The 26,827-nt window shown below is 46.8% G+C and overlaps 1 protein-coding gene across 10 annotated transcripts in view; it reads left to right on the top strand.

Annotated features, from left to right (window-relative positions):
• LOC141097940 (cyclin-dependent kinase 11B-like) overlaps positions 1–26,827 on the top strand; it is a 112,155-nt gene that overhangs the window by 71,686 nt on the left and 13,642 nt on the right. For all 10 annotated transcript variants that reach the window (XM_073585477.1, XM_073585474.1, XM_073585472.1 and 7 more), the window contains one exon: positions 19,747–19,868. In XM_073585477.1, the coding sequence (XP_073441578.1) occupies positions 19,747–19,868 (122 nt within the window). The remainder of the gene's footprint in view (positions 1–19,746; positions 19,869–26,827) is intronic.

Genomic DNA, 26,827 nt, shown 5'->3' with positions numbered 1-26,827 from the left:
CCCAGAAGATCGCGGTCTTTCCTGACCTGGCAACCCTACTAATGCCGACCGTATTCCGCGAGCAGCCGCTGATCTGGAGGCCGGAAGATCTCTACCCGCCAAGCCCGAGTCCCGAAAAAAAGGGGACAAGGGCGGCCTTAGCTTGATAGGCACTGTTGCTGTGGCCAGGTAGCCTGATGAGAGAGTCAAGAAGGATAAGTCCGAGCCGGACGAAAGGAAGGGAACTAAGAGTGATGGACAGTGAACCTTTGAGCCACAGAAAGTGCACAATGGCTGCCACAGACTCTGCAATGCTCCCGGAGTGGTTGAGATCCTGAGAGGGAAAGCTATCAAATGAAAAAGAAAATGGACCTGTCCCTTGCAAAACGCAGAAATCTCTGAAGCCCTGAAGAACAGGACCTGGAAAAAGGCTTCATGGAACAAAAGAAAAATCATGCGATTCCCAGAAAGCAAATACTGAACAAAGAGATTTCCTCATGAAAGACAAGGATGGACTCAATCCTAGATCCCCAACGAGTCACACTGAGGAAAAACCACTGGAGAACGACGAGGTTTAGCCTCGGGAAGGAGAGAGCTCGTCCCTCCGGTGACCTCCTTAATAATTTGGTCCATTGGAACCAAACCGTAGGGAAACCCCAGAAATGGCAAGTTGATGAGGGACCTCTTTTGGGGATAAGTTCGCTCGTCAAGCCGTAAGCCAAATGGTCCTTCGGATGGGAACAGTTTTGCTGAATCCGGGAAGGTGGAAAACCATGTATTTCCCTGCAAGAGAAATTTGGGCATTGAGGAGGGTCAATTCTTCCGACTGGTCTCCAGAAAGAATGCCCTGATGAGCAACCTAGCCCACTCGTCTATAAAACTTTTGAACCCGGGTGGAGGCAAGGGCAGGACACAATGTAGCGGCAGACAATTCCAAGGTTGACCTAGTCAAGGACTCCGTTGGTATCCCTGAGGGATATACATCTGGGAGAGGAAGGACCGTATTGGTGGAAAAACTGGAAACCGGAGGGTTCGTAGCCGGAGAAGTAGTCTAATTTGCGGAGCGCTCAGGATAGAAGAGATATACCGGGGCGCTCCCTTTGTAAGCGGCTGGACTCAGTTCTCTGAGAAAATGACAAGGAAAGACCTGAGAGTAGGCCACTGTGAACCTGCTAGAGAGCCGAACGCTGAAGACGTACTGAATGGGACCTCAGGATACCTGGATCTCATCGCCACGATGTAGGCTCAGACTGACTAACAGAGCGGCAGAGAAAGGGAGAACATTGAAGAGACAACTGATTGCCCAACTAAGCAGGTAGAACATAGACTACTGACCGACTTCACAGACTGAGATCAAAAGAAAGCTAACCCCAGCATACAGGGATGAGGATGGGTATGGAAAGAATAGTCTAGATGGGCTTTGGAAGTGCAACAAAAAGTGAGCAGTCGAACGAGGAAAGACAATGAAAAAAAACATGGAGTTATGTCAACTGCAAGGAAAGTTGGCTCTTGGAAGATCACATATACTCCAGAAGACAACTAGGCTGACGAAAGGAAGATCATTCCGTATGAAGATCTGAGCCTGGACCCTTTGGAACGGGGAGAGGATTGTAGTGTGTAGACCTGCTTACCTAAGTATGACACCACGCGCCCGAGGATAACAGTGAAAAAGGTACGAATCTAGCTGAAGGAAGAAACGTGATATCACCAAACTCATCATTGGATCCAGGACCGGAGCCACTTTCTACTCTGGTCGATGCTTGTGCAGAATAAGGTCCCATTCTTGTCCAAGGTGGGAGACTTGTTCCTGCCACGCTCGGAAGACACATCCTGGAGCTGCTGGAGTCTTTATCTGGTGTCTGTAAGAAAGAATAGGTAAGTACTGACAAAAAGATAGGGATCATCGGTATTGTGGTAGCTCAAAGGCCCTTAGGATAGAATAGTGAACAGACATTGAGAGTCAAGGTATACATATAGGCTTTGACTCAGTGAGAGACAGCCAGAACTTATAAACTATGATTGGCCAATCCCCTCCGAGTCTGTAATAGCACTGACCAGATTCATCCTCACACACAACTTTTTCTCTTTCGGTGAGGAGCTATATGTACAACGCACCAGCACCGCTATGGGAAGTAAAATGGCACCCCAGTACGCTAACCTCTTCATGGCTAAACTGGAAAATGACTTTTTAACATCCTGCTCCATCAAACCCTTTGCCTATTTTCGTTACATCGATGGCATGTTAGTAATCTGGACTGAGCCTGAACAAGAACTTCTAAATTTCCATGACAAATTCAACAAATTTCATCCAACCATAAACTTGACATTAGACCATTCAAAAACAAAAATCAACTTCCTAGACACCACCATAAAAATCCAAAATGGTTCATTCCAAACATCAGCATATCGGAAACCAATTGACCGTCCCACATACCTCAAATGGGACCGCTTCCATCCTAAACACATTAAAAAGTCCATTGTCTACAGCCAGGCCCTCAGATATAACCGTATCTGTTCCAGTCCCAAGGAGAGGGATGAACACCTAACCCAGCTTAAAATGTCATTTTTAAATCAAGGTTACCATCCCACCTCCATTGATGATCAGATCGTTAGGGCCACAAGGATCCCTAGAAGTCAAGTACTTCAATACAGAAAAAAAGAGGAAAATCGTGTACCTCTGGTAGTGACCTACAACCCACAGCTTGAAATACTCAGAAAAATGGCTAAGAAACTTCACCATATCCTACACAATGATGACCGGTTAAAAACACTATTCAAAGAACCCCCCTTGCTATGTTACAGACAACTTCCCAATCTAAGAAACATCATTATTCGAAGTTCAGTGCCCTCAGATTCACCAAGAGGAACATATCCTTGCAATGGGAGAAGATGCAAAACCTGCATTCATATAGAGACCAAAGACAAAATCCAAATTCCCAACACACAGCAGGACTATAAGATCCCAGGGACATTCACATGTTGTTCTTCCAATGTGGTGGTTTTAATTCTATGCAGTATATGTCCTGTGGGTGGCCTGTATGTTGGAGAAACAGGACAGAGACTGAGAGCAAGGATGAGTTCTCATCGTCATACAATTAGACAAAAAAAAACATTTACCTGTGGCTAAACATTTCTGTGATCCAGGACACAGCATAGGCAATATGAAAGTTGTCATTTTAAAAGGCAATTTGAAATCACCGACACATGGGAGAGTGTGGGAACACAAATTCATTACAATCTTTGATTCTATTCACACAGGACTCAATTTGTCAGAATGTTTTATGACTCATTACCATATCTGAGCTATCTCCTCCAAGTAGCCCTTTGATCTCTCAGAACTTTTCACACTACCTATCTAATCTTATCTAATTAAGGATTCTCTCTTCAAGCTCATTGTTTATTGAAATGTTGTGCTTTAAACTGTATATAAATAAGGTTTCTTCAAATATTTTGTCATAATAGCCTGATGAAGGGACGTAAGCAGTCCCGAAAGCTTGCCTTGTAACAACATTCACTATTATTTGTTAGCCGTCAAAAGGTATCATACCCACAAGATTCCTATTTTGTTTCTCTCATTGAGAGCACTTTATATATTTTTATGATAGGCATAACACACTGGGCAGTACTGTAAACTGACCAACTGGATAGTTAGAGGTAAGCCTGAATAATCAGAAGGTGTGGAAAAGCCCCTGTGGAGCAACTCACACTCAGGGCCCAGAGCGTGGTCGAAGGAAAAACTGCAACCATCCGGTACCTGACATGAGCATGTCTGACCTACCTGAAAGTGCAGTATCCACTTATGCTGCTGCCGAGATCCACCCTGTGGTACTGAGATCCACTCCGTTTGTACGTGGTAGATTTTTTATTTAATCTGTTAACAGACCACAGATATAGACCATGAAAAATGCAGCAGAAGGTGCGGCCTGTAACCGCAGCTGCAGCCCACCAGAAGTGATAAATACCGGACACCTCTTACTGAGTGGTGAATATACGGGAGCTTAGGCAGATACTGCAAAAGACCCTGAGGAGCGTGAGAGGGCACTTCTGACTCACCTGACAATGGGATAGAAGAGCTGGACCGATGCAGCCAATCGACCTCGGGTACGCTTGAGCCACAGGAAAGACTGCATGTATTAACTAAACGTGTCTGGTAGAGGACTATCTAAGTCCTGGATAATGGATAGAGTACTGCTGCAATAGTATGCGAGGAACATGAAGGCGAGAGCTTCTGACTCACCTGAATACGGTACAGAACACCAGTACCACTGCAGTAGTCAATCCAAGACACGTCTGATCCGCTGAAATACGACGGTCTCAAACTACTGTACCTGTTAGGTGGTGCGTCTGAAGCCTGGATAGCGGATAGAGCACAGCTGCAATCAGCTCTCAGTATCCTGTGACTAAATCGGCATGGAGAGAACCCCGGAGAAGGGTGTAGAAGAGAGCCAATTCTGTGTTGCTGTCTAGGTCTGGATACCTGATGGCATTAGGCAGAATAACGGCTTCACGTGTAGTAAGCCGCACCACGAAGTCTGTCCTGAAGTATATTCTGACCTGTCATTTCTCCAGATGGTGGAACGGTAGGCCTGGAATCAGAGGGAGACTAAACTCTACACTCTGTTGTGCGCCTGGGTTCAATCCCTTGGGCCTGCGACTTGTGGTCAGCTTCTTTATCCACTGAGTCACAGCAGACATTGCTGGGTAACACGGACTTCTAACCAGCTGGAATTCAGGCCCAAACAATGCAGTTGTGATGGGGTAGGAGCCGCCCCCCTTTTCTGCTTAGAGCAGTGTAATGCCAGCATCCGGAGGGGAGCCGCAGGAAGATGCAGGGCGAGTGCCTGTGACCAGGAGATATGGAAGCATTTGATATGCCAGGGCTCTAGCACCTTTATGTGTAGAGCAATGGCCGAGCCTTGCTCTGTTGAAAATTAAGACACAGGTCTGCAATAGCAGAAATCACAACAGCAATGTGACGTAACGGAAAAATTCTACAGCGCAAACGGCGTGTGGCAGGACTCATAATGGCCCATCTTCCTGCGGAGGGTGCAGAGCGTGGGATGACTGCACGGATCTAGAGCATTTAATACACCAGAGACTGCACAGTTGTAGAGCGACTGCCCAGCTCTAGTGTATTTATTACACCATTGAATACACTACTCCAGATCACTTATTACGCCAGTGACTGCACGGTTGTAGGGGTACAATTACACCAGCAACTGCCTGGCTCTAGATTATCTATTACATCAGGGAATACACTGCTCCAGATAACTTATTACACTGGTGACTGCACGGTTGTAGGGTACCTGTTACACCAACGACTGTCCGGCTCTAGAGTATTTATTACACTAGTGAATGCTCGGCTTCAGAGCACCTCTTACACTGGTGACTGCACGGTTGTAGAGCACCTATTACACCAGCGACAGCCCGGCTCTAGAGCACTTATTACACCGGTGACTACACGGTTGTTGCACCAGCATTATTAGGAATGATGGTCTCTCTCAGCAGTTGCTGAGCCTGCAGATAGTGTTGCCCCGCTGTGCCTGGCTTATACATCACACCCTGCCTGTTACCTGGATCAAGCGCTGCCTTCTAAGATTATGTGCCGGGAAATCTGCTGCCAGGCTGTAGGGCTACTTGCGTTGAAGATGTAGGACCCGCAGGGAGAGGGCCACCATCCGGATCCAAAAGACGGAAAAAGGGCGACCCCCCCCAAGAAGAATGACAGGGACCGAGACGGTAAAAGCGCTTTTAGACTGGAAGAGGGGGGCGGGGCTAACCGCATGATTCGTGGGGAGAGAGATGGCGACCATCGCAGCCTGTGCTGAGGCAGGGAGGAGTTTGTGGAGCTAGCCGCCGGGTGCAGGAAGAGGAAGTGAGGCAGAGACGGGTGGGAGAAAAGCCGAGAATAGCCCCGAATGGAAGCCAGGGTCTAGATTAGAATCGGTAACCGCCGAAGCAGGGGGGGGGGGGCGGTGTGGAGGTCCTCATAGCAGTGCAAAAGCAAGCGCCAGGTCCAGGCTGCAGAGGAGCCATATACCCAGGAAACCCCGTTGCCCCAAATCTCCAGATTTCCCCCCCCCCAAAAAAAAAAAAAAAAACCGTGGAAAAGCGCTGAGTCCCGAAAAAGCCGCAGAAAGGTATGCCCGGAGCCCTCAGAATTAAAGGGAACATACCCCCAAATGCCCCCTTTTTTTTTTTTTTTCTTTTCCTTTAATGTATCATCTTCCCTGTTCTCACTCGCTTGCCCTTGCGATGGTCCTTCAGCACCTGGGGAAAGAGGGAAAGTACCTCCCCATCCATGAAGATCGGACGTCCGAAATCCATGTTGCGTGACATCCGCGTCTTCTCAAACCAACAGGCTCTGGTAGGCGAGTGGGTAGGGGGATGGAGGCAGTACCGGGTCCAGATCACTTAAACATTCTTCTGTGTTAGGGTCCTGCCCAACAGACATATGAGGATACAGATTGGCAGTACACGCCATACTCATAGTCTCTGCGTGGGACTACAGTAGTGACTATTCACACTGTATCCCTCTGGGTACCTGAAAGGAAGCAATGCACACTGAGGTAGATAAGGGTCTAGTGAACGACCACTTTTCACCTCCTTCTGACACTAAGCTAAACTGAATATCCTAGGGCTGGTCAGTGGGGGTGTACACTGCGAAAGAGGAGCTAACTTTTTTTCTACATAGTGTCAGTCTCCTAGTGGCAGCTTAGCGTACACCCATGGTTTCCTGTGTCCCCCAATGAAGCGATGGAGAAAGCCATGTGTGCTAGCTGGTGGGCTAAACTTGGTCTGTGTGCACACAGCAGCACATGAACTGAAAATACCCTGATGTGAAGTATACTCTGATAATGGAAACGTAGGTTAAACAGTGTTATATGTACTGAATTTATCAAAGTGGCTCATCCTTATATGACTGTCTGGTCAGAATTTACCCCAACTTTTCATCAAGTTTTATGACATAATAGGAAATTCTCTTATATCAGTTCTAGGGATAAATAGAGTGGCATGTAAAGGTTTGGGCACCCCTGGTCAAAATTACTGTTATTGTGAACAGATAAGCAAAATGCAGATGAAATGATCTCTAAAAGGCCTAAAGTTAAAGATGACACATTTCCTTTGTGTTTTAGGCAAAAAAGTACATATATACCTTAATTTTTGGATTATAAGAGACATTTTTTCTTCCAAAATTTGGGGTGAAAATATCTTATAATGAGAATTGTAGCTACTGTGGAGCGGGGTTCCATGTTCACTGCTGCTAGAAGCTTTGGGCGGAGGCAGGAGTCGGGCGATAGCTACGGGCCCAAGGCTGGTACGACGAGGCGTTCAGTGGTGCAGGGGCTCTGCCATCGCTTTTTTTGACAGCTCGGTTATCCGCACTTATCATACTTTTCTAAAATGTCCGCTGGAGGCAGTGCATGCACAAATTGAGATCTCGTCTCCCAAGATCTCAATTGCTCATTCACTTCCTCTGTCGGCAATTTTCCCAGAGTCCACCTTATTAGAAAGTATGGAAGGTGAGGGGCTCTGGGATGTCACAAAATGTTGTCATAGCCGCCCCCGCACCACTAAACACCTTGTTGTACCAGCCTAGGGCCCGCAGCCATGGCTCGACTCCTTGTGACGCCGAACAACCCTGTCCTACCAGCCTGTAGCCCGCAGCATCTCCTGCCACCTGGGACCGTGCTCCACCACTGCTGCCTCCCAGGTAAGCTACTGCAAAAGTGGATTATAACACGCACCATTTTATATAAAAAAAACAACTATTTTTCCTATTTTCCTCCTCAAAATTTGTGGTACGTCTTATAAACCTGTGCATCTTATAATCCGCAAAATACGAAATTTCATATTTTACATTTGAAAAATTACGAAAAGGAATATGGGCAGATGCAAAATTTGGGCACCCTTGGAGATTTGTATTATCAGATTACTTTGACCAAGGTTTTAGACCTTAATTAGCCTGTTAGGGTTATGGCTTGTTCACTATCATCGTTAGGAAAGGCCATGTGATGCAAATTTCCCAGCTTTATAAAAACCCAGCCTCCTCTAACCTTGTGTCAAAAAACAGCAGTCATGAGTTCTTCTAAGCAGCTGCCTAGCACTCTGAAAATGACAATGGTGGAGGCCCACAAAGCAGGAGAAGGTTATAAGAAGATTGAATAGCGTTTTCAAGTTGCCCTTTCCTTTGAAATTTAATTGAGAAATGGTTGTTAACAGGAACATTGGAGGTCAAGATATAGTCTGGAAGACCAAGCAAAATTTCCGTGAGAGATTCTCGTAGGATTGCTAGAGAGGCGCAAATCAGAACCCTCGCTTGACTGCAAAAGACCTAAAGAAAGATTTAGCAGACGACTCTGGAGTTGTGGTACATTGTTGTACTGTTCAGGGACACCTGCACAAATATGGCCTTCATGGAAGAGTCATCAGAAGAAAACATCTCCTGCGCCCTCACCATAAAATTCAGCATCCGAAATATGCAAAAGGACATCTATACAAGCGTGATGCATTTGGGAAATCAGTCCTGCTGACCGATGAGGTTACAATAGAACTCTTTGGCCAGAATGATCAAAGATAAGTTTGGAGATAAGAGCACAGAATTTCATAGAATCGCAGAGTTGGAAGGGACCTCCTGGGCCATCTGGTCCAACCCCCTGCTCAAAGCACGATTCGCTAAATCATCCCAGTCAGATGTCTGTCCAGCCTCTGTTTGAATACTTCCATTGAAGGAGAACTCGCCACTTCTCGTGGCAGCCTGTTCCACTCATTGATCACTCTAACTGTCAAAAAGTTTTTTCTAGTATCTAATCTGTCTCCTCCCATTCAGTTTCATCCCATTGCTTCTAGTCTTTCCTTGTGCAAATGAGAATAAAGATGATCCTTCTACAATGTGACAGCCCTTTAGATATTTGTAGACAGCTATTAAGTCTCCTCTCAGTCTTCTCTTTTGCAAACTAAACATTCCCAAATTCTGCAACCTTTCCTCATAAGACGGGGTTTGCAGACCGGTCACCATTCTGGTCGCTCTTTTCTGAACTTGCTCCAGTTTGTTGATGTCTTTTTTAAAATGCGGTGCCCAAAACTGGACACAATATTCCAGATGAGGTCTGACCAAAGAGGAGTAGAGGGAAATAATGACTTCACGTGATCTAGACTGTATGCTTCTGTTAATACATCCTAGAATTGCATTTGCCTTTTTTTGCTGCTGCATCACACTGTTGACTCATATTCAGTCTGTGATCTATTAGTATACCCAAGTCTTTTTCACATGTGCTGTTGCTTAGCCCTATTCCTCCCATTCTGTATATGTTTTTTTCATTTTTATTGCCCAGATGTAGTACTTTGCATTTTTCCCTGTTAAAAACCATTCTGTTAGTTGCTGTCCACTGCTCCAGTTTATTTATATCTTTTTGAATCCTCTCTTTCTCTTCTCTAGTATTCGCTATCCCTCCTAGCTTTGTGTCATCAGCAAATTTAATCAGTTTACCCTCAATTCCTTTATCTAAATCGTTGATAAAGATGTTGAAAAATACAGGGCCCAGGGCAGAGCCCTGTGGTACCCCACTTGAGAGATTCTACCAACTGGATGTGCAGCCATTTACGACCACTCTTTGGGTCCGATCACTAAGCCAGTTATGAATCCACCTAACAGTTGCCTTGTCCATTCCATACTTAGTCATTTTTTCAATAAGGATTGTATGTGAGACTTTGTCAAATGCTTTGCTGAAGTCAAGATATACTATATCTACAGCCTTTTCTTGATCCACCCAATCAGTGATTCCGTCCTAGAAGGAAATTAAGAAGGAAATTCAGGAAAAGAACATCTCACCAACCATTAAGCATGAGCCTGGATTAATCATGCTTTGGGATTTTGTGGCAGCCAATGGCAAGGGCAACATTTCATGGGTAGAGGGAAGAATGGATTCAATGAATTTTCAACAAATTCTTGATGCAAATATAGCACCATCTGTAAAAAAGATGAAGTTGAAAAGAGGATGGCTTCTACAAATGGATAATGATCCTATACACACTTCAAAATTCACAATAGATGACCTCAAAAGGCGCAAGCTGAAGGTTTCACAATGGCCCTCACAGTCCCCTGATCTGAACATCATTGAAAATCTGTAGTTGGTCCTCATAATAGCAGTGTATACAAGACGCCCCAGGAATCTCACAGAACTGGAAAAATTTCTCCTACGCTTCATTGGGGGACACAGACAGTGGGTGTTATGCTGCTTGCCACTAGGAGGACACTAAGTAAACACAGAGAAAAGTTAACTCCTCCCCTGCAGTATACACCCTCTCACTGGCTGGGAATTCCCCAGTTCTTGCTTAGTGTCTGTAGGAGGCACTTGTGTCTGGCTTCAGACCCCACCGTTTTTATTTTATTTTTGTATTTTCTGTTAATTTTTATTTTTTAATTAACGGATTGAAGGGGCCTTTCTACGGCCCACTCTCCTCCGAACCAACAACAGGCAAGCGCGCGGAGTATACCTCCCTTTACTTTCCTGCAACGACTGGGGCTGATTCTTCTGGCAATGGTTCCTTTACGGTCCAGGTACCCCTCACGGATGCGAGGCCGAGCACACGGAACGCACGAAGATTTGACCAGCGCTTTCGGATGCCCTGAATCAGCCCCATAGCTTTCCGTCCCCCTGCCCATAGGGGGACCGATTGAGCAATACCCCTGTAACAACCTCTCCGGCTCTGCTACATCGCCCGGGAGCTTTTTTACCTCTGGATCTGAGATGGGATGAAACCTGCAGGCTCCTAGACAGCGCAGACGGAGCGAGCACCGGATTGGAGGTATGGGGTCGGGTCCTGGTCCCTGGGAGAAGCGCTGACCGAGTCTCAGCGGCAGCATACCGGCGCCCCATCGCGGATCCCCCCCTTCACCCAGCACTCGCCGCGGGTAGGCCCAAAAATTTAGTCCCCGGCTTTTCGGCCTACTAGGCCGCAATTTACATAGCGCCGCCCACTGTTAGCGCTGCCGCCCATGTCTTTGGCGCCTCTCGCTCTGTACGAGAGGCGCCCTGCTAGTCTCGGGGGTCATGTCCTTAACCCCTTCTCTGCTCCTCGGGCTCTGTGACGGCTGCGGGGATGCGTGCACGGATGGACAACACCTGGTGACGCTACAGGGCCACCGATATTCCTCCCAGGGACACAGCGTCAGGACCGCGGGTAAGCTGTATCTGCTCTCAGAGAAAAGCTTAACCCCTTCGCTGCACATTCCATGCAGCTGCAGCCCAGGCTCTGCTTGTAACCCTTTCACGGGCACTATGTCTCTGTCTAAGGAAGCAAAAAAAAAAAAGGGGGGGGGGGGCTAATAAGTGCACTGTGTTCTTTACCGCTGGTACCTATTGCAAGACTGCCTTGGCCAGTACCCAGACTAATCCGCTATGCACGGATTGCGACCTGGCTTGTGCTAAAACGCCATCCGCCGCCGCTGCAAGGTGCTCCCTGCGTTTAGTCCCCCTGAGTGGGCTGCGTGCTTGTCACGGTCTGTGGAGTTACTGACCAAGGCTATAGACTCCTCCGGGAATCCTCTTTAAGTCAGAACGCGTCTTTACCGCCCGAGGAGGACTTTGGCGACGGCCGGGAACTGTCCGCCAGCAGGGGTCATGCTCGTTCAAGGGATCCTCAGGTCTCTAGAAAGCGGACCCATGAGGCATCCCCTAGTCACGCTCGCGATTCAGCATCGGCGAGTTCTGTCTCTCGCTCTCCCTCTCCTAATGTTTGCAGAGAACATGTCTCTGAATTTGAGTCTGACATGTCAGTCCCTCAGAATTCCCCAAATGACCATGAATCGCTTGATTCTCTGACAGTCAGTCAACAAGTTTCTGACGTTGGACGAGGAGAATATTCCCGCTCCGGAACACGTTATCTCCTTTAAGAAGACTAAATGTGTACACAGGGTATTTGCCAGCCATCCGCAGTTGAAGGACATTGTCTAGAAACGTAGGAACCGACCACATAAGCGGTTCACAGGGAAAAAGCCTATTGAGGTTAAATACCCCTTTACTCCAGATCTAATGAAGGATTGGTTACAGTCCCCCTTGGTGGATCCTCCTGTATTGTGCCTTGCTCCTAAAACGCTTTGATCCGTTTCTGAGGGCTCTTCAGTCAGAAAACCCTCCGATTGTCAAATTGGCTTCCTCGCCAGTTCAGTTTTTGGAGCTTCAGGAGCGGCTTTTTCCCATCTTTCGCGGCGACTTGAGTGGCTAAGGCAATGGCCACTTGGGCAGAAGTCTTAATTACTGCCTTCCAAGGTAGCAATCCTCCTCCGGAGACAACCAGTGTCGCCATGCAGATAATTCACGCAGGGAATTCTTCAGTAGACGCCTCTTTAGATGCCGCTAATTGCTCTGCTAAGGCAACCGCTAATGCAGTCTCCATCAGAAGAGCCCTATGGCTACGCAACTGCCGGGCAGATTCCACCTCCAGAGACTTCTTTGCCGTATCAAACTGGTCGTCTGTTTGGACAAGAAACTAGACCAGCTCATTTCTGACACTTCCAGGGGAAAGAGTGAGTAGGTTTCTTCCCCAAGGGGCTGCCCGGCCGTTTTCAGAATCAACAGCCGATTTATTTTTTTGATATACCAAGGCCATGGCGGCTGTCATGGCCAGTCTCCACGCTCGGGGAGTGGTGGTACTGACGTATCTGGACAACCTGCTGATCAAGGGTCCATCCCTTCCAGCCTGCGAGAAATCCGTGGATATCACAGTAAATACACTTTCTCGCCTGGGTCGGAAGATAAACTTCGAAAAGTCTTCCCCATCACCGGTCCAGCAGATTTCCTTTTTGGAATTGATCTTGGACTCTTCCCGCGGGTTGGTCATTCTCAATCCAGAAAAGGGCCGAGCCTTACAGCAGGCAGCGCGGACTCTTTCCCGACCGGTTTCTCACTACATACGTTTTCAGCATGATAGTTCTCGGAAACATGGTGGCAGCGATGGGAGCGGTCTCATTCGCACAGTTCTATTTCCGCCCTTTACAACATGCGTTGCTGTTAACTTGGGACAAGAACCCATTCTCCCTGGACCGCCGCTTCCTTCTCTCCCTGCGGGTCAGACGAGCCCCCAAGCGGGGGACACTGAAATCCTCCCTGAGTTAAGGGAAGTTCTTTCTCCCAGTACGATGGTCGGTGGTGACCATCGACGCCAGTCTCCTATGCTGGTGTGCGGTTTTTACTTCGTCACCACACGGAACAAGGTCGTTCGTTAATTCGAGAGTCACGTCTCCCCATCAACATCTTGGACATTCGAGCGATCAAATTAGCTCTACTGAGTTTGCACCAACTCCTCGCAGGTCACCTCATCAGGATCCAATCCGACAATGCCACGGCTGAGGTGTATTATCAACCGTCAGGGGGGTACTCTGAGCAGGATGGACATGCACGAAGTGAGTCACATCCTCCATTGGGCCGAGACCAACCATTTGCCCATCTCTGCAATCCACACCCCGGGTGTGGACAATTGGGCGGTGGTTTTTCTCTGTCGCCAAGACATTGCCTCAGGAGAGTGGTCTCTTCATCCAGAAGTTTTTTTTCAGCAGATCTGCCATCACTGGGGGACTCCGGATGTGGATCATATGGCCTAAAGACTAAACAACAGGGTTCCTTCGATTCATTTACCGATCGCGCGATCCATGCGCCATCCGAGCGGACACCCTAGTTCTGCCATGGCATCGGTCCGGCTCCCGTGCATTCTTCCCTTGCTCCCGAGGGTCATCAAGAAAATTAGAGCAGAGGGAATGCCAGAGATCCTAGTCGCGCCAGATTGGTTGCGCTGGCCATGGTATGCAGAACTAGTACAACTAGTCGCCGACGTTCCCTGGCGACTTCCAGATCGCATGGATCTACTCTCACAGGGCCCGATTTACCACCAGTACTCCGGGGCCCTGTCTTTGACAGCGTGGCTGTTGAATCCTAGTTTTTAGCACAGGCTGTTTTTTCTCCCGAGGTGATCTCCACCATGATTAATGTTAGGAAGCCCGTGTCCATGTGCACTTACCACCGCACGTGGAGAAACTTCTTCTCGTGGTGCAAGGACCATGGTCGATCCCCACTGGTGTCTTCTATTCCTTCCATATTGGAATTCCAACAATCCGGATTAACGTCAGGTTTCGCGCTTAGCTCGCTCAAGGGCCAGATTTCAGCCTTGTCAGTGCTATTCGAATACAAAATTGCCACCGGACTTCAGATGAAGACATTCATTCAGAGAGTCTCCCAGGTGGCGCCTCTATATTTTAAGGGCCATTGAAATCATGGGACTTTAACTTGGTTCTCTGAGCCTTACAGGAGGCTCTTTTCGAACCACTGCAGGACGTACCACTAGCTATTCTCTCTTGGAAGGTGGTCTTTCTAGCAGCAATTATGTCAATTACACAAGATTCTGAATTGGCAGCCCTGTCCTGCTGTCCTCCGTTCCTGAATTTTCATCAGGACGAGGCAGCTCTCAGGACGTCCCCATCTTTCTTGCCCAAAGTCGGGTCTTCTTTTCATCTCAATGAAGAAATTGTTTGGCCTTCCTTCTGTCCAGCTCCAGTCCATTGCATTGAGAGGGCCTTCCACACCCTTGATGTTGTCAGGGCTCTGAGACGGTTCATCTCGTGGACGGCTCCCTTCCACAAGTCAGATGTCCTGTTCGTACTTCCACAGGGGCATAGGAAGGGTCTAGCCGCTTCAAAAACCACGCTAGCCAGGTGGATTTGCTTGGCTATTCAGGAATCCTACCGTTTCCGGGACACACCTGTCCCAGCAGGGATTCATCTATCCGCTCAGTGGGCACCACTTGGGCCATTCGGCACCAGGCGTCGGCAGAACAGGTCTTCAACGCTGTGACTTAGTCCAGCCTGCATACCTTTACAAAACATTACCAAATTCATTCTCAGGCCTGTCTGCAAGGCTGCGACTTGATCCAGCCTGCATACCTTTACAAAACATTACCAAATTAATGCTCAGGCCTCTGCGGATGCAGCTCTTGGCAGATGCATCCTGCAGTCGGAAGTACCACAGGGTTAAGCCAGTGGTACATGGGGTATGAGCAGTTGTATGCTCCCCACCCAGAGACTGCTTTAGGACGTCCCACTGTCTGTGTCCCTCAGTGAGGCGTAGGAGAAATAGGGATTTTTGTGTTCTCACCGTAAAATCCTTTTCTCCGAGCCAATCATTGGGGGACACAGCACCCACCCTGTTTGGCCTATTGGCTCACTGTAGCATTTTTAGGTTTTGACAGAGTTATGATTATTGTTATTCGTTTAATGCTCCTACTGCTTTTTTCACCGAACTGGGGAATTCCCAGCCAGCGAGAGGGTGTATACTATAGGGGAGGAGAACTTTTTTTCTGTGTTTACTTAGTGTCGTCCTAGTGGCAAGCAGCATAACAGCCACTGTCTGTGTCCCCCAATGATTGGCTCGGAGAAAAGGATTTTACAGTGAGTACTCAAAAATCCCTATTTTCCAATGAAGAATGAAAGAAAATCTCTCAAACAAGGTTTGAAAGACTCTTGTCTGGCTACAAAAAGCATTTACAAACTGTGATACTTTCAAAAAGGGGTACTACTAGGTACTAACCATGCAGGGTGTCCAAACTTTTTCACCTGCCCAATTTCCTTTTTGTAATTTTTAAAATGTGAAAGATGAAATATATAGATTTTTTCCTAAAATACAAAGGATATGTGTTATCTTTAGTGTTATCTTTAACTTATGTGCTTTGAGATCATTTCATCTTCAACTTGCTTAACTGTTCAAATAGCAGTCATTTTTACCAGCGGTGCCCAAACTTTGACATGCTACTGTATGGTGCAAGGCATGTAAGACAGGTTAGATTATTTAGTAAGCCTCTTTGTGTAGGCACTTCTATGTAATAGTGTCCAAAAAGTGTGATTTAGGCTGGTTTCACATTAGCGCTTTTGTGCGCAGTGCACCCGTGCGCATGCGCACCTATGTTTAACATGACGTGCGCATGGTCTTGCGCACACTTGCGTTTTCGTGCGCATGCGGTTTTTTTGTCTTTCGCGCCAGACGCAGCATGTTGCATTTTTTGGTGCGCCCTGTCTCGGCAAAAAAACGCATGCGCACGGAATGCGCAAAAACAACACATTGAAGTCTATGGGAACGCATGCGTGCGCATGGTCTTGCGCACGCTTGCGTTTTTTTGCGCATGCGTTTTTGAGTTAAACAAGTCTAGAATGTTCTCTAGACAATGGAAAAAATGTCACACCTAAAAACGCATGTGCATAAAAAACGCAAACGCATGTAAAACGCAAGCAACGCTGCGTTTTTTTGACGCATCAGCGTGCGTATGACGTTAAAAAAACGAGTGTTTGTTTTGCGTTTTTCTTTGCGTTTTTTATGCGCACGATGCGCTGCGCTGCGCAAAAAAACGCTAATGTGAAACTAGCTTTAATCTCTTGTCCAGTGGGGGCGCTGCTATGTTAGTCTGGGCAAAAACATGTACGGTATACCGTATACGCTACCATTCAAAAGTTTGGGGTCACCCAGGCAATTTTGTGTTTTTCATGAACACTCATATTTTTATTAATCAAATGAGTTGCCAAATAAATACAAAATCTAGTCCTGACATTGACAAGGTTCGAAAAAAAGAATTTTATTTGAAGTAATAATTTTCTCCTTCAAACTTTGCTTTTGTCAAAGAATGCTCCCTTTGCAGCAATTACAGCATTGCAGACTTTTGGCATTCTAGCAGTTAATTTGCTGAGGTAATCTGGAGAAATTTCACCCCATGCTTCCAGAAGCCCTCCCACAAGTTGATTTGGCTTGATGGGCACTTTTTGTGTACCATACTGTCAAGCTGCTCCCACAACAGCTCAATGGGGTTGAGATCTAGTGACTGTGCTGGCCACTCCATTACAGATAGAATACCAGCTTCTTCCCTAAATAGTTCTTGCATAATTTGGAGGTGTGCTTTGGGTCATTGTCCTGTTTTGTAGGATGAAATTGGCTCCAATCAAGCGCTGTCCACAGGGTATGGCATTGCGTTGCAAAATGGCGTGATAGCCTTCCTTATTCAAAATCCCTTTTACAAATCTCCCACTTTACCAGCACCAAAGCAACCCCAGACCATCACATTACCTCCACCATGCTTGACAAAAGGCGTCAGGCACTCTTCCATCATCTTTTCAGTTGTTCTGCATCTCACAAATGTTCTTCTGTGTGATCCAAACACCTCAAACTTGGATTTGTCTGTCCATAACACTTTTTTCCAATCTTCCTCTGTCCAATGTCTGTGTTCTTTTGCCCATATTAATCTTTTCCTTTTATTAGCCAGTCTCAGATATGGCTTTTTCTTTGCCACTCTGCCATGATGCATCCCGGAGTCGCCTCTTCACTGTAGATGTTGACACTGGTGTTTTGCATGTACTATTTAATGAAGCTGCCTGTTGAGGACCTGTGAGATGTCGATTTCTCAAACTAGAGACTCTAATGTACTTGTCTTGTTGCTCATTTGTGCAGCGGGGCCTCCCACTTCTCTTTCTACTCTGGTTAGAGCCTGTTTGTGTTTTCCCCTCTGAAGGGAGTAGTACACACCGTTGTAGGAAATCTTCAGTTTCTTGGCAATTTCTCTCATGGAATAGCCTTCATTTCTAAGAACAAGTATAAACTGTTGAGTTTCACATGAAAGTTTTTTTTTTTTCTGGCCTTTTGAGATTTAATGGAAGCAACAAATGTAATGCTCCAGATTCTCAACTAGCTCAAAGGAAGGTCAGGTTTATAGGTTCTCTTATCAACCAAACTGTTTTCAGCTGTGCTAACATACTTGCACAAGGGTTTTCAAGGGTGTTCTAACCATCCATTAGCCTTCTTACACAGTTATCAAACACAAAGTACCATAAGAACACTGGAGAGATGGTTGTTGGAAATGGGCCTCTATACACCTATGAAGATATTGCATTACAAACCAGACGTTTGCAGCTAGAATAGTCATTTACCACATTAACAACGTATAGAGAGTATTTCTGAATCAATTAATGTTATCTTCATTGGAAAAAACTGTGCTTTTCTTTCAAAAATAAGGAAATTTCTAAGTGACCCTAAACTTTTGAACGGTAGTGTATTTAGATCAGAAAAGCATTGTGTCCGTACTCGGTCATTGTAGGACACTGCTCTCATCTGTGTTTTTCTTGGTCACTTATTTAGGAGACACGGGAACCATGGCTATTGGCTGCCAACACTAAGCAAAAAAGTCATCTCCTCCTCTGTAGGCTCTGACCTGTCACAATCCACATTAATGTCATGTTGGAGGCAGACATAAATCTGGGATACCAGATCTGGTTGCACCTAGTTTTTCTTTTCCCTACCGATCAGGAAACTGAAGACTATCAGAAGTCTCTTCTCCTCTCAGGCGGTCGGTACTAGCCTTCAATTACTGACCAGTTCTCCAAATCAAGAGACATGGCTGACAGTCTAATGCAGCTAGGCAGTGACTGCTTGCAGGCAAATTAAGCAGGCACCTTATCTGTGGCAGATGGTGGCTCCTTAAGAAAGCCAAACACACCATGAGGAACTTCGGTAACCTCTCTGAGCTGGATGAAATTCTGACCAGGGAGTGAAAGAACCTGGACAAACGCTTTTGTGGATCTCAGCACTTGGATATTATCTATCCTTTCTCAGTCCTCTCTACTTGGGTTTCGTTCCCCAATGTAGCCTCGGTGGTCTCTGTTATCTTAAGTTTACCTCCTCACTCTTGGCAGGTGCTAGATCTCTTAAAGGATCAGGACAGGCACTTAGAGTCTCTGGGTAAGTCTGCCATCCGGGCTGCAGGTTCTTGACCTGTTTTTGGTGTAGCCAGCAGAGGACAAGATGACATATTTGACTATCTTCATGTCAGTAGCCAACATCCATGGTTTTTGTATCCCCCAGTAAACGCCCGAAAACTGAACCTGTAAGTACACCGCGCCTTACAATGATCGTCTATGCTGCCTTTCTGACCTAAAGATACTGAATGTTTTTCTAAGACCCTAGCAGGACAGTGCCTCCGGTGGGCAAGATATGAAATCACAGTTTTCTGACACGGACATTTTACATAGATGCTATGCTAATTATGGAAATTGTCTCTTCAGAGAGGAAGAGGACTAGAACTCTAGTGCCACCTATTGGAAGTAGCAATCCTAAAAGTCAATGTTGACCCTTTAATGAGCCTTGTTACATGACTTAGGATAAAAGCCAAGCCAGAATCTCCATTTGCAGATACTGTGTTTCGGGGTACTGCCCCTCGTCAGTGCAAAGTGTGAGATCTAGTTTGGCTGTGAGAGAGGCGTATGACCGATATCTAAGAAGTATAATTTCTCCTTGCGAAGAATAACATGCTAAGCATGTCGAGGTGAGGAGACTTTTAGCATGTTATTCTCCGCAAGGAGAACGGATACTACTTGGATATCGGTCAGACACCTCTCACAGTCAAACCAGATCTCACACTTTGCACTGACGAGGGGCAGTAATCCGAAAAACAGTGTCTGCAAATTGAGATTCTGGCATGGCTTTTATCCTAAGTCATGTAACAAGGCTCGATAAAGGGTCAACATTGACTTTTAGGATTACTACTTCCAATAGGTGGCACTAGAGTTCTAGTCCTCTTCCTCTCTGAAGAGACAATTTGCATAATTAGCATATTTCCCAGAGGAGCATTGCGGCTTTAAGTCTCCTCACCTCGACATGCTTAGCATGTTATTCTCCGCAAGGAGAAATTATACTTCTTGGATACATAGATGCTAAAAATACTTTTTTTTTTTCTATTGTCTAGATGAAATTGTTGCCCTTAAAAGGTTGAAAATGGAAAAAGAGAAGGAAGGATTCCCTATAACTTCCCTCCGGGAGATCAATACTATATTAAAAGCCCAGCATGAGAATATTGTCAGGGTGCGGGTAAGCATCAGAAGCTGCACTGCAAAATCCATATTAGTCAATGTCAGACTGCAGGAATGGTTTGGGGGTTTTTTTCAGCGTGCTATTTCTTTCCTCTTCCTTGTCCACAGTTTAATGACAGATATTGTTACTTAGTCTCGTCCATTTCCTGAGACCGCTGGAATGACATGTACCAGAACGTAATGAGGGGGTTTGGTTTTGCAGTGACCCGGTTACATATACATGAACGCTTCCCCGCTTATGCCTAAGCTACATTTTACTAAATGGTTTTTCTTTATCACTTCTGCTGATGTCACTAGGAGGCGCTGACACTAGGCAAAAAAGGAAAATGGCTCCTCCTCAGCCATATATACCCACCGACAGGCACCAAGTACCTTAGTTTAAGCTTAGTGTCTGTAGGAGGCAGACCTGGATCTGCTACCAGATCCGCATTTTCCTTTTCAGGTATTTTGTGTGTTTTTATTAATCATTTCTCTTCGCTTTCAGGTTCTTCCTTAGGATACCAGAGTGTACTTTCTCACCCTTTTTTCCTGTTCTTATTCAACTGAGAGAGCAGTGTGGTGTCACACACATCGTCCACTCTCGGACCCGCAGGCAGGACCTAATCCTCTGTCACCTTCACGGGTGCTTCAGGGTGATTCCTGGTGGCCAGTCCTAGCCTTTTTCCCTCCCCACGTGGTGGCCTTCCCCCTTCTTGTAAGGGGTTGACACCGTCTTCTGCACCATATGGAGATGGTGCTGGAAGGAGGATCTCTCGTACCAGAACCCTCATCCATCTGAGGGCTTCTGACACCGTCTTTATCAGTGAAGAGGAACCATGGGACCCACCTTGTAGGTATGTGTTTCCTTCCGCGACACATGGTTGTCGGTGGTCGACAATACCTGGGTCAGAGAGATAGTTACGTCCGCTTGTAAAACCGACTTTTCTCCAACCCCCCCCCCCAGGAAGACGTTTCTTTCTGTCTCGCCCGCCAAGTCTGTCTCAGGGCCCAGGGAATCTTCAGGCCGTCTCTTCCCTACTACGCACAGGAGTAATTGTACCCATTCTCCAGAACAAACGATTTTCAGGGTTCTACTCCAGTCTTTTCTTGGTCCCGAAGAAAGACGAATCGTTCCATTTGACTTTGGACTTCAGCGAATGAACCGTCACATTCAGATCCGTCATTTCAGAATGGAGTCCCTACGTTCGGTAATCTCCTCCATGGAACCGGGAGAATTTCTTTGCTCTGTAGACATTCAGGATGCTTATCTTCACATTCCTGTTTGTGTTCAGCATCAGAGATTCCTACGGTTTGCAATCCAGGAGGACCACTATCAGTTCACGGCTCTTCCCTTTGGCCTGGCTTCTGCCCTCAAAGTATTCACGAAGGTCATGGCAGATGTCAGTCATGGCCATCCTTCGTTCCAAGGGGATTCTCATAATCCCTTACTTTGACGATCTTCTGATCAAGGGGCCGTCCTGCCGAGAATGCGATCTGAGTATTCAGATCTCCTTGGACAATCTGGTCCGTCTCGGCTGGATTGTCAACAGAGAGAAGTCCTCCCTGACCCCAGCTCAACACCTGGTGTTTCTGGGCATGAGGTTCAACACAGTTCAAGACCGTGTCTTCCTTCCAAAGGAAAAGTTTCTCTCTCTGCCAGGGGATCTGCATTCTAAAGTGATCAGCTCCTCTCCCCCTACGGTCCTGCGTGAGAGTTCTGGGGAAGATAATTGCTGCCAGTCTCCCTCGGTTGGGGAGCGGTCTTTTTCATCACACAGCGCAGGGTCACTGGAACATCCAAGAAGCCGCTCTCCCCATCAATCTTCTGGAGATAAGGGCAATTTTTCTTGCCTTTCGCCGCTGGCAATCCCTCCTTGCAGGCCAACCGGTCAGCATGCAATCGGACAACGCCACTGCTGTGGCTTACATTGTCCATCAAGGCTGGACTCGCAGCAAACAGGTGATGGCAGAGGTAACATGGATTCTGCGATGGGCGGAGCGTCACGTTCCCGCCATATCAGCCGTACACATTCCGGGGGTGCAAAATTGGGCAGCTGATTTTCTGAGTCGTCAGGGTCTCGCATCAGGCAAGTGGTCTCTCAATCCCGCTGTTTTCAACCAAATATGCCAGAGATGGGTCACACCAGATGTCGACCTGATGACGTCTCAGATGGATCACAAGGTTCCTCAATTCTTAGCCAGGTCCCGGGATCCGCTAGCCATCGGTTGCGATGCCCTAGTGATCCTGTGGTCCCAATTCCATCTACCTTATCTTTCTCTAGTCACCTTCCACGACAGCCATATCGGAGGATGTCTCCCAGCCCTAATGGGGGACAGGAAATGCACAAGAGTTTAAATAACCCTCCCCTTCCTGCTACCACTAGTGTTTTTCCAGTCCCCTATGGGGCATGAAGAAGTCCTGATAGTGCTGCCGTGGCCGGCGACCGGAGGCACTGCAACATCAGAATATCTGTAACCGCCAGGCAGCCAACGGTCGGGGGCTCTGCTCTCCTCCGTGGGAAGGCTGCTCCCGTCTCCACTTCGGTGTTACTCGGGACCCTTGCCCGCCCCTCCTGCGCTCCCTCAGCGGGGTAAAGCGAGGCGGTGCTGTGCGGCCGGGGTCCTCCTGGAGCTCCCCGGCGTCCTCCCCATGCGGCATGTGATCCGGGGCTGCGCGCTCGTGCACACCGGAAGTGGTGTCGGGACCGGCGCCGAACTTCAGGTTTGCCTTCCACCTGCGTGCCAGGCTGGAATGCACGGTCGGCCTGCAGTTACCGGATTGCGGGCGCGGTCCGGGGCCCCAGCCACCGGCCCTTCTGGGCTGAGCGTGACTGCTCTCGTCAGGCAGCCGCTAAGCAGCTTGAGGCGGGCTGGGACCAGAATGGAGCACCGCCGACCCCCACAGGGAGTTACCCGACGGGGTGAGTGTGCAGGGGCAGCCGCTGAGCAGCTGGAGAATCAGCTGTGGTGAAGGGGTGATTGGAATGACCCCCCACCTGTGGACCGAGGGGAGGAGGAGCACACAACACGCTGGATAAACCTCGGTTATTCTAATCCTGATCTGGGTGCGTCCAGGTAAGGCTTTATCTGTACAGATGACTGTGACAGACTGACCATGGACGGCGACAAACCCTTACTGCCTGCTTCTGCAGAGCCAGCGTTCACCCTCCTACTGTAAGTAGCAGGGTGGGTCCCCCCTTTTCTGTCCAGGGTAGTCTCGGAGGTGACTTAGTATGCCTTCTCTCTCTCTTATAGGGAGACAAGGCCTCTGACCCTAAAAAGGTGTGTGCGTGTGAGGTTTCAGGCTTCCCTCTTTATATTGGAAGCTTTCTCAGCCCTGCACGGATGATGTATTACATACAGAGCAGCCCTCCCTACTGGACAGTATAAAAACTCTCATCAGAGAAGTCCAATCTTCCATGGCGACATTTTCCCTGACCCGACACCACAGCCCCCTCCTGCTAGAAGGAAATTGGCACCTGTAGAATCTGACTGACTCGGGCGAAATTGATACCTCTATAACTCAGAGGATGCTTGGGAAAATGAGGGTTCCACTTCCACCCCCAGATCTGAAAATACTATTTCTCTTACGAAGTTAGCATGGTGAGGAGGAAGTGGAATTCTCTATACCCCCTTAACGATCAAGCCATTTTGTAGGTTAAAGACCAGGCCTTAATTTTGAAATCGGACCACTGTCACTTTATGTGCTTATAACTCTGGAACGCTTCAACGGATCCTGCTGATTCTGACACTGTTTTTTCAAGACATATTGTACTTCATGTTAATGGTAAAATTTCTTTGATATGACTTGCGTTTATTTATGAAAACAACGGAAATATGGCGCAAATTTTAAAAATTTTGCAATTTTCAAACTTTTAATTTTTATGCCCTTAAATCAGAGAGATATGTCACAAAAAATAGTTAATAAAAAACATTTCCAACATGTCTACTTTACATCAGCACAATTTTGGAAACAAAATTTTTTTTTCTTAGGACGTTATAAGGGTTAAAATTTGACCAGCGATTTCTTATTTTTACAACAAAATTTACAAAACCATTTTTTTTAGGGACCACATCACATTTCAAGTCACTTTGAGGGGTGTACATGACAGAAAATACCCAAAAATGACACCATTCTAAAAACTGCACCGCTCAAGGTACTCTAAACCACATTCAAGAAGTTTATTAACCCTTTAGGTACTTCACAAGAATTGAAGCAATGTGGAAGGAAAAAAAATAACATTTAACTTTTTTTCCCCAAAATTTTTCTTTGGACACAATTTTTTTTATTTTGTCAAGGGTTTCAGGAGAAAATGAATCACAATATTTATTGTGCAATTTCTCCTGAGTACACCGATACCCCATGTGTGGAGGAAGACCAATCTTTAGGCGCACGGCAGTGGTCAGAATGGATCATTCAAGAATTTGAATGTCAAATTGGCTTGAATTGAGAGCAGACGCCATGTCGCATTTGGAGAGGCCCTGATGTACCTATACAGTGGAAACCCCCCATAGGTGACCCCATATTGGAAACTAAACCCCCCAAGGAACTTATCTAAATGTGTAGTGAGCACTTTGAACCCCCAAGGGCTTCACAGAAGGTTGTAACGTAGAGCCGTAAAGTTAAAAAATCATATTTCCCAATTTTTATTTTCCCAAGGGTAACAGGACCCCAAAAGTTGTTGTGCAATTTCTCCTGAGTACGCTGATACCCCATGTGTGGGGTGGAACCACTGTTTGGGCGCATGGCAGAGCTCGGAAGGGAATGAGTGCCGTTTTCGAATGCAGACTTTGATGGAATGGTCTGCAGGCGTCATGTTGTTTGCAGAGCGCCGATGTGCCTAAACTGTGGAAACCCCCCACAAGTGACCCCATTTTGGAAACTAGACCCCCCCCAAGGAGCTTATCTAGATGTGTGGTGAGCACTTTGAACCCCCAAGTGCTTCAGCGACATTTATAACATAGAGCCGTGAAAATAAAAAAATCATTTTTTTCCACAAAAATGATCTTTTTGCCCCCAAACTTTTATTTTCACAAGGGTAACAGGAGAAATTGGACTCCAAAAGTTGTTGTGCAATTTGTCCTGAGTACGCTGATACCCCATATATGGGGGTAAACTACTGTGATCGCCTTACTGCTATCCTTGGGAGGCAGAATGCACAAATCCACAAAAGGTGAAGAATTGGTTTTATTTTTTACGCCGTTCCTCGTGCGGTATTAGTGATTAGGCGACTTTATTCTTCGGGTCGGCGCGATTACAGGGATACCAGATTTATATACTTTTTTCGTGTTTAGCTTCTGTCACACACTAAAAGACGCATTTTTTGTAAGAAATTTTTGCATCTCCGTATTTTGAGAGATATAATTTTTCCGTATTCCGGCCCGACAGAGTCATGTCAGGTCTTGTTTTTTGCGGGAAGAGCTGACGTTTTTATTGGTACCATTTTCGGGCACGTAATGTTTTTTGATCGCTTTCTATTCCGATTTTTGTGGAGGCAGAATGAACAAAAACAAGCAATTCAGGAATTGTTTTTTGTTTTGTTTTTTTTCCTCTGTTACGCATGTGGTAAAATTAGTATGGCAGCTTTATTCTTCGGGTCACTACGATTACAGCGATACCTCATTTATATCTTTTTTTTATGTTTTGGTGTTTTTTACACAATAAAAACTTTTATAGAAAAAAATAATTATTTTTGCATCACTTTATTCTGCGAGCTATAACATTTTTATTTCTTGTCTGATGATGCTGTATTGTGGCTCGTTTTTTGCGGGACAAGATGACGTTTTCAGCGGTACCATGTTTATATCCGTCTTTTTGATCCCATGTTATTCCACTTTTTCCAAGCGGTATGATGATACCACTTGGAAAAAGTATAATTTGCTACTTTTTTGTGTTTATTTTTATGGTGTTCACTGAAGGGGTTAACTAGGTCCCTGCTCCCTTTGCCGTGCCTCTCAGCTGTCATAGACAGCTGTCGGCACTGAACTGAAACTGATTGTTTACAAGCAGTGACAGTTCAAAGGCAGGACGTTCAGAGTCCGTCATGGTGCTGAAAGTTACCTCCTGCCATGACGGACTGTGCACGTCCATAGACATTAAGGGGATACAGGATGAGATGTTTGCGGGGGGGGCTGAAGCCTAAAACCCAAAGGGGTTTCCCATTCACAGATATATCCGGAATCTGGAGGAATGAGCCCTTCCCTAGAGAGACTTAAGGTACTGTCACACTTAGCGATGTACCAGCGATCCCGACCAGCGATATGACGCGGTCAGGATCGCTGGTACATCGCTAAGTGGTCGCTAGTGAGCTGCCACATAGGCAGATCTCACCAGCGACATCGCTGGGGACGGGGATCGCTACTTACCTGTCACACCAGGCGATCCTGCGTCCTCCCGCCCGGCTCCACGCGTCGCTCGTCCTCACAGCAGGAAGCGCCACAGGAAGCTGACGACGAGAAACAGTCCTGAACGTTCTCGCGCAATCAGCGATAACCAGCGGGGGAGCGGGTCGTAGGTAAGTATCAGACACAGAGATATCGCTAGCAATATCGCTATAACGTCACTAGTTATAGCGATATTGCTAGCGATATCTCTTAGTGTGACATGCCCTTTAGTGTCACTTCAGAATTGAGAAATCAGTTTCCCTTGGACGGAGATAGCTCCTTATGGGAAGTCCCTAAAGTGGACGTGCAAGTATCCGGGGTAACTAAAAGAGCGGCTCTTCCATTTGAGGGCAACTCTCAATGGCGAGCTTGCTTAGAAAATCCTGGGACGCCTCCACAACCCTGCTTAAGGCCAATATAGCCTCCCTGTTCCGCTGGTTGCGTACGCTGGAAGATCACCTCACTCAGGGGACTTCCAGGGAAGAAACCCTTGACTCTCTTCCCCTATTACAAAGTGACATGGTTCCTAGCAGATGCTTCCGCTGAGTCCGTCCGGGTAGCCGCAAAATCTGCGGTCTTCTCCAACTCAGCCAG

Source organism: Dendrobates tinctorius, unplaced genomic scaffold (genome assembly GCF_039654945.1).
Source record: "Dendrobates tinctorius isolate UK_male_01 unplaced genomic scaffold, ASM3965494v1 ptg000086l, whole genome shotgun sequence".
Classification (NCBI taxonomy): domain Eukaryota; kingdom Metazoa; phylum Chordata; class Amphibia; order Anura; family Dendrobatidae; genus Dendrobates; species Dendrobates tinctorius.
This window is presented reverse-complemented; position numbering and strand designations above follow the sequence as displayed.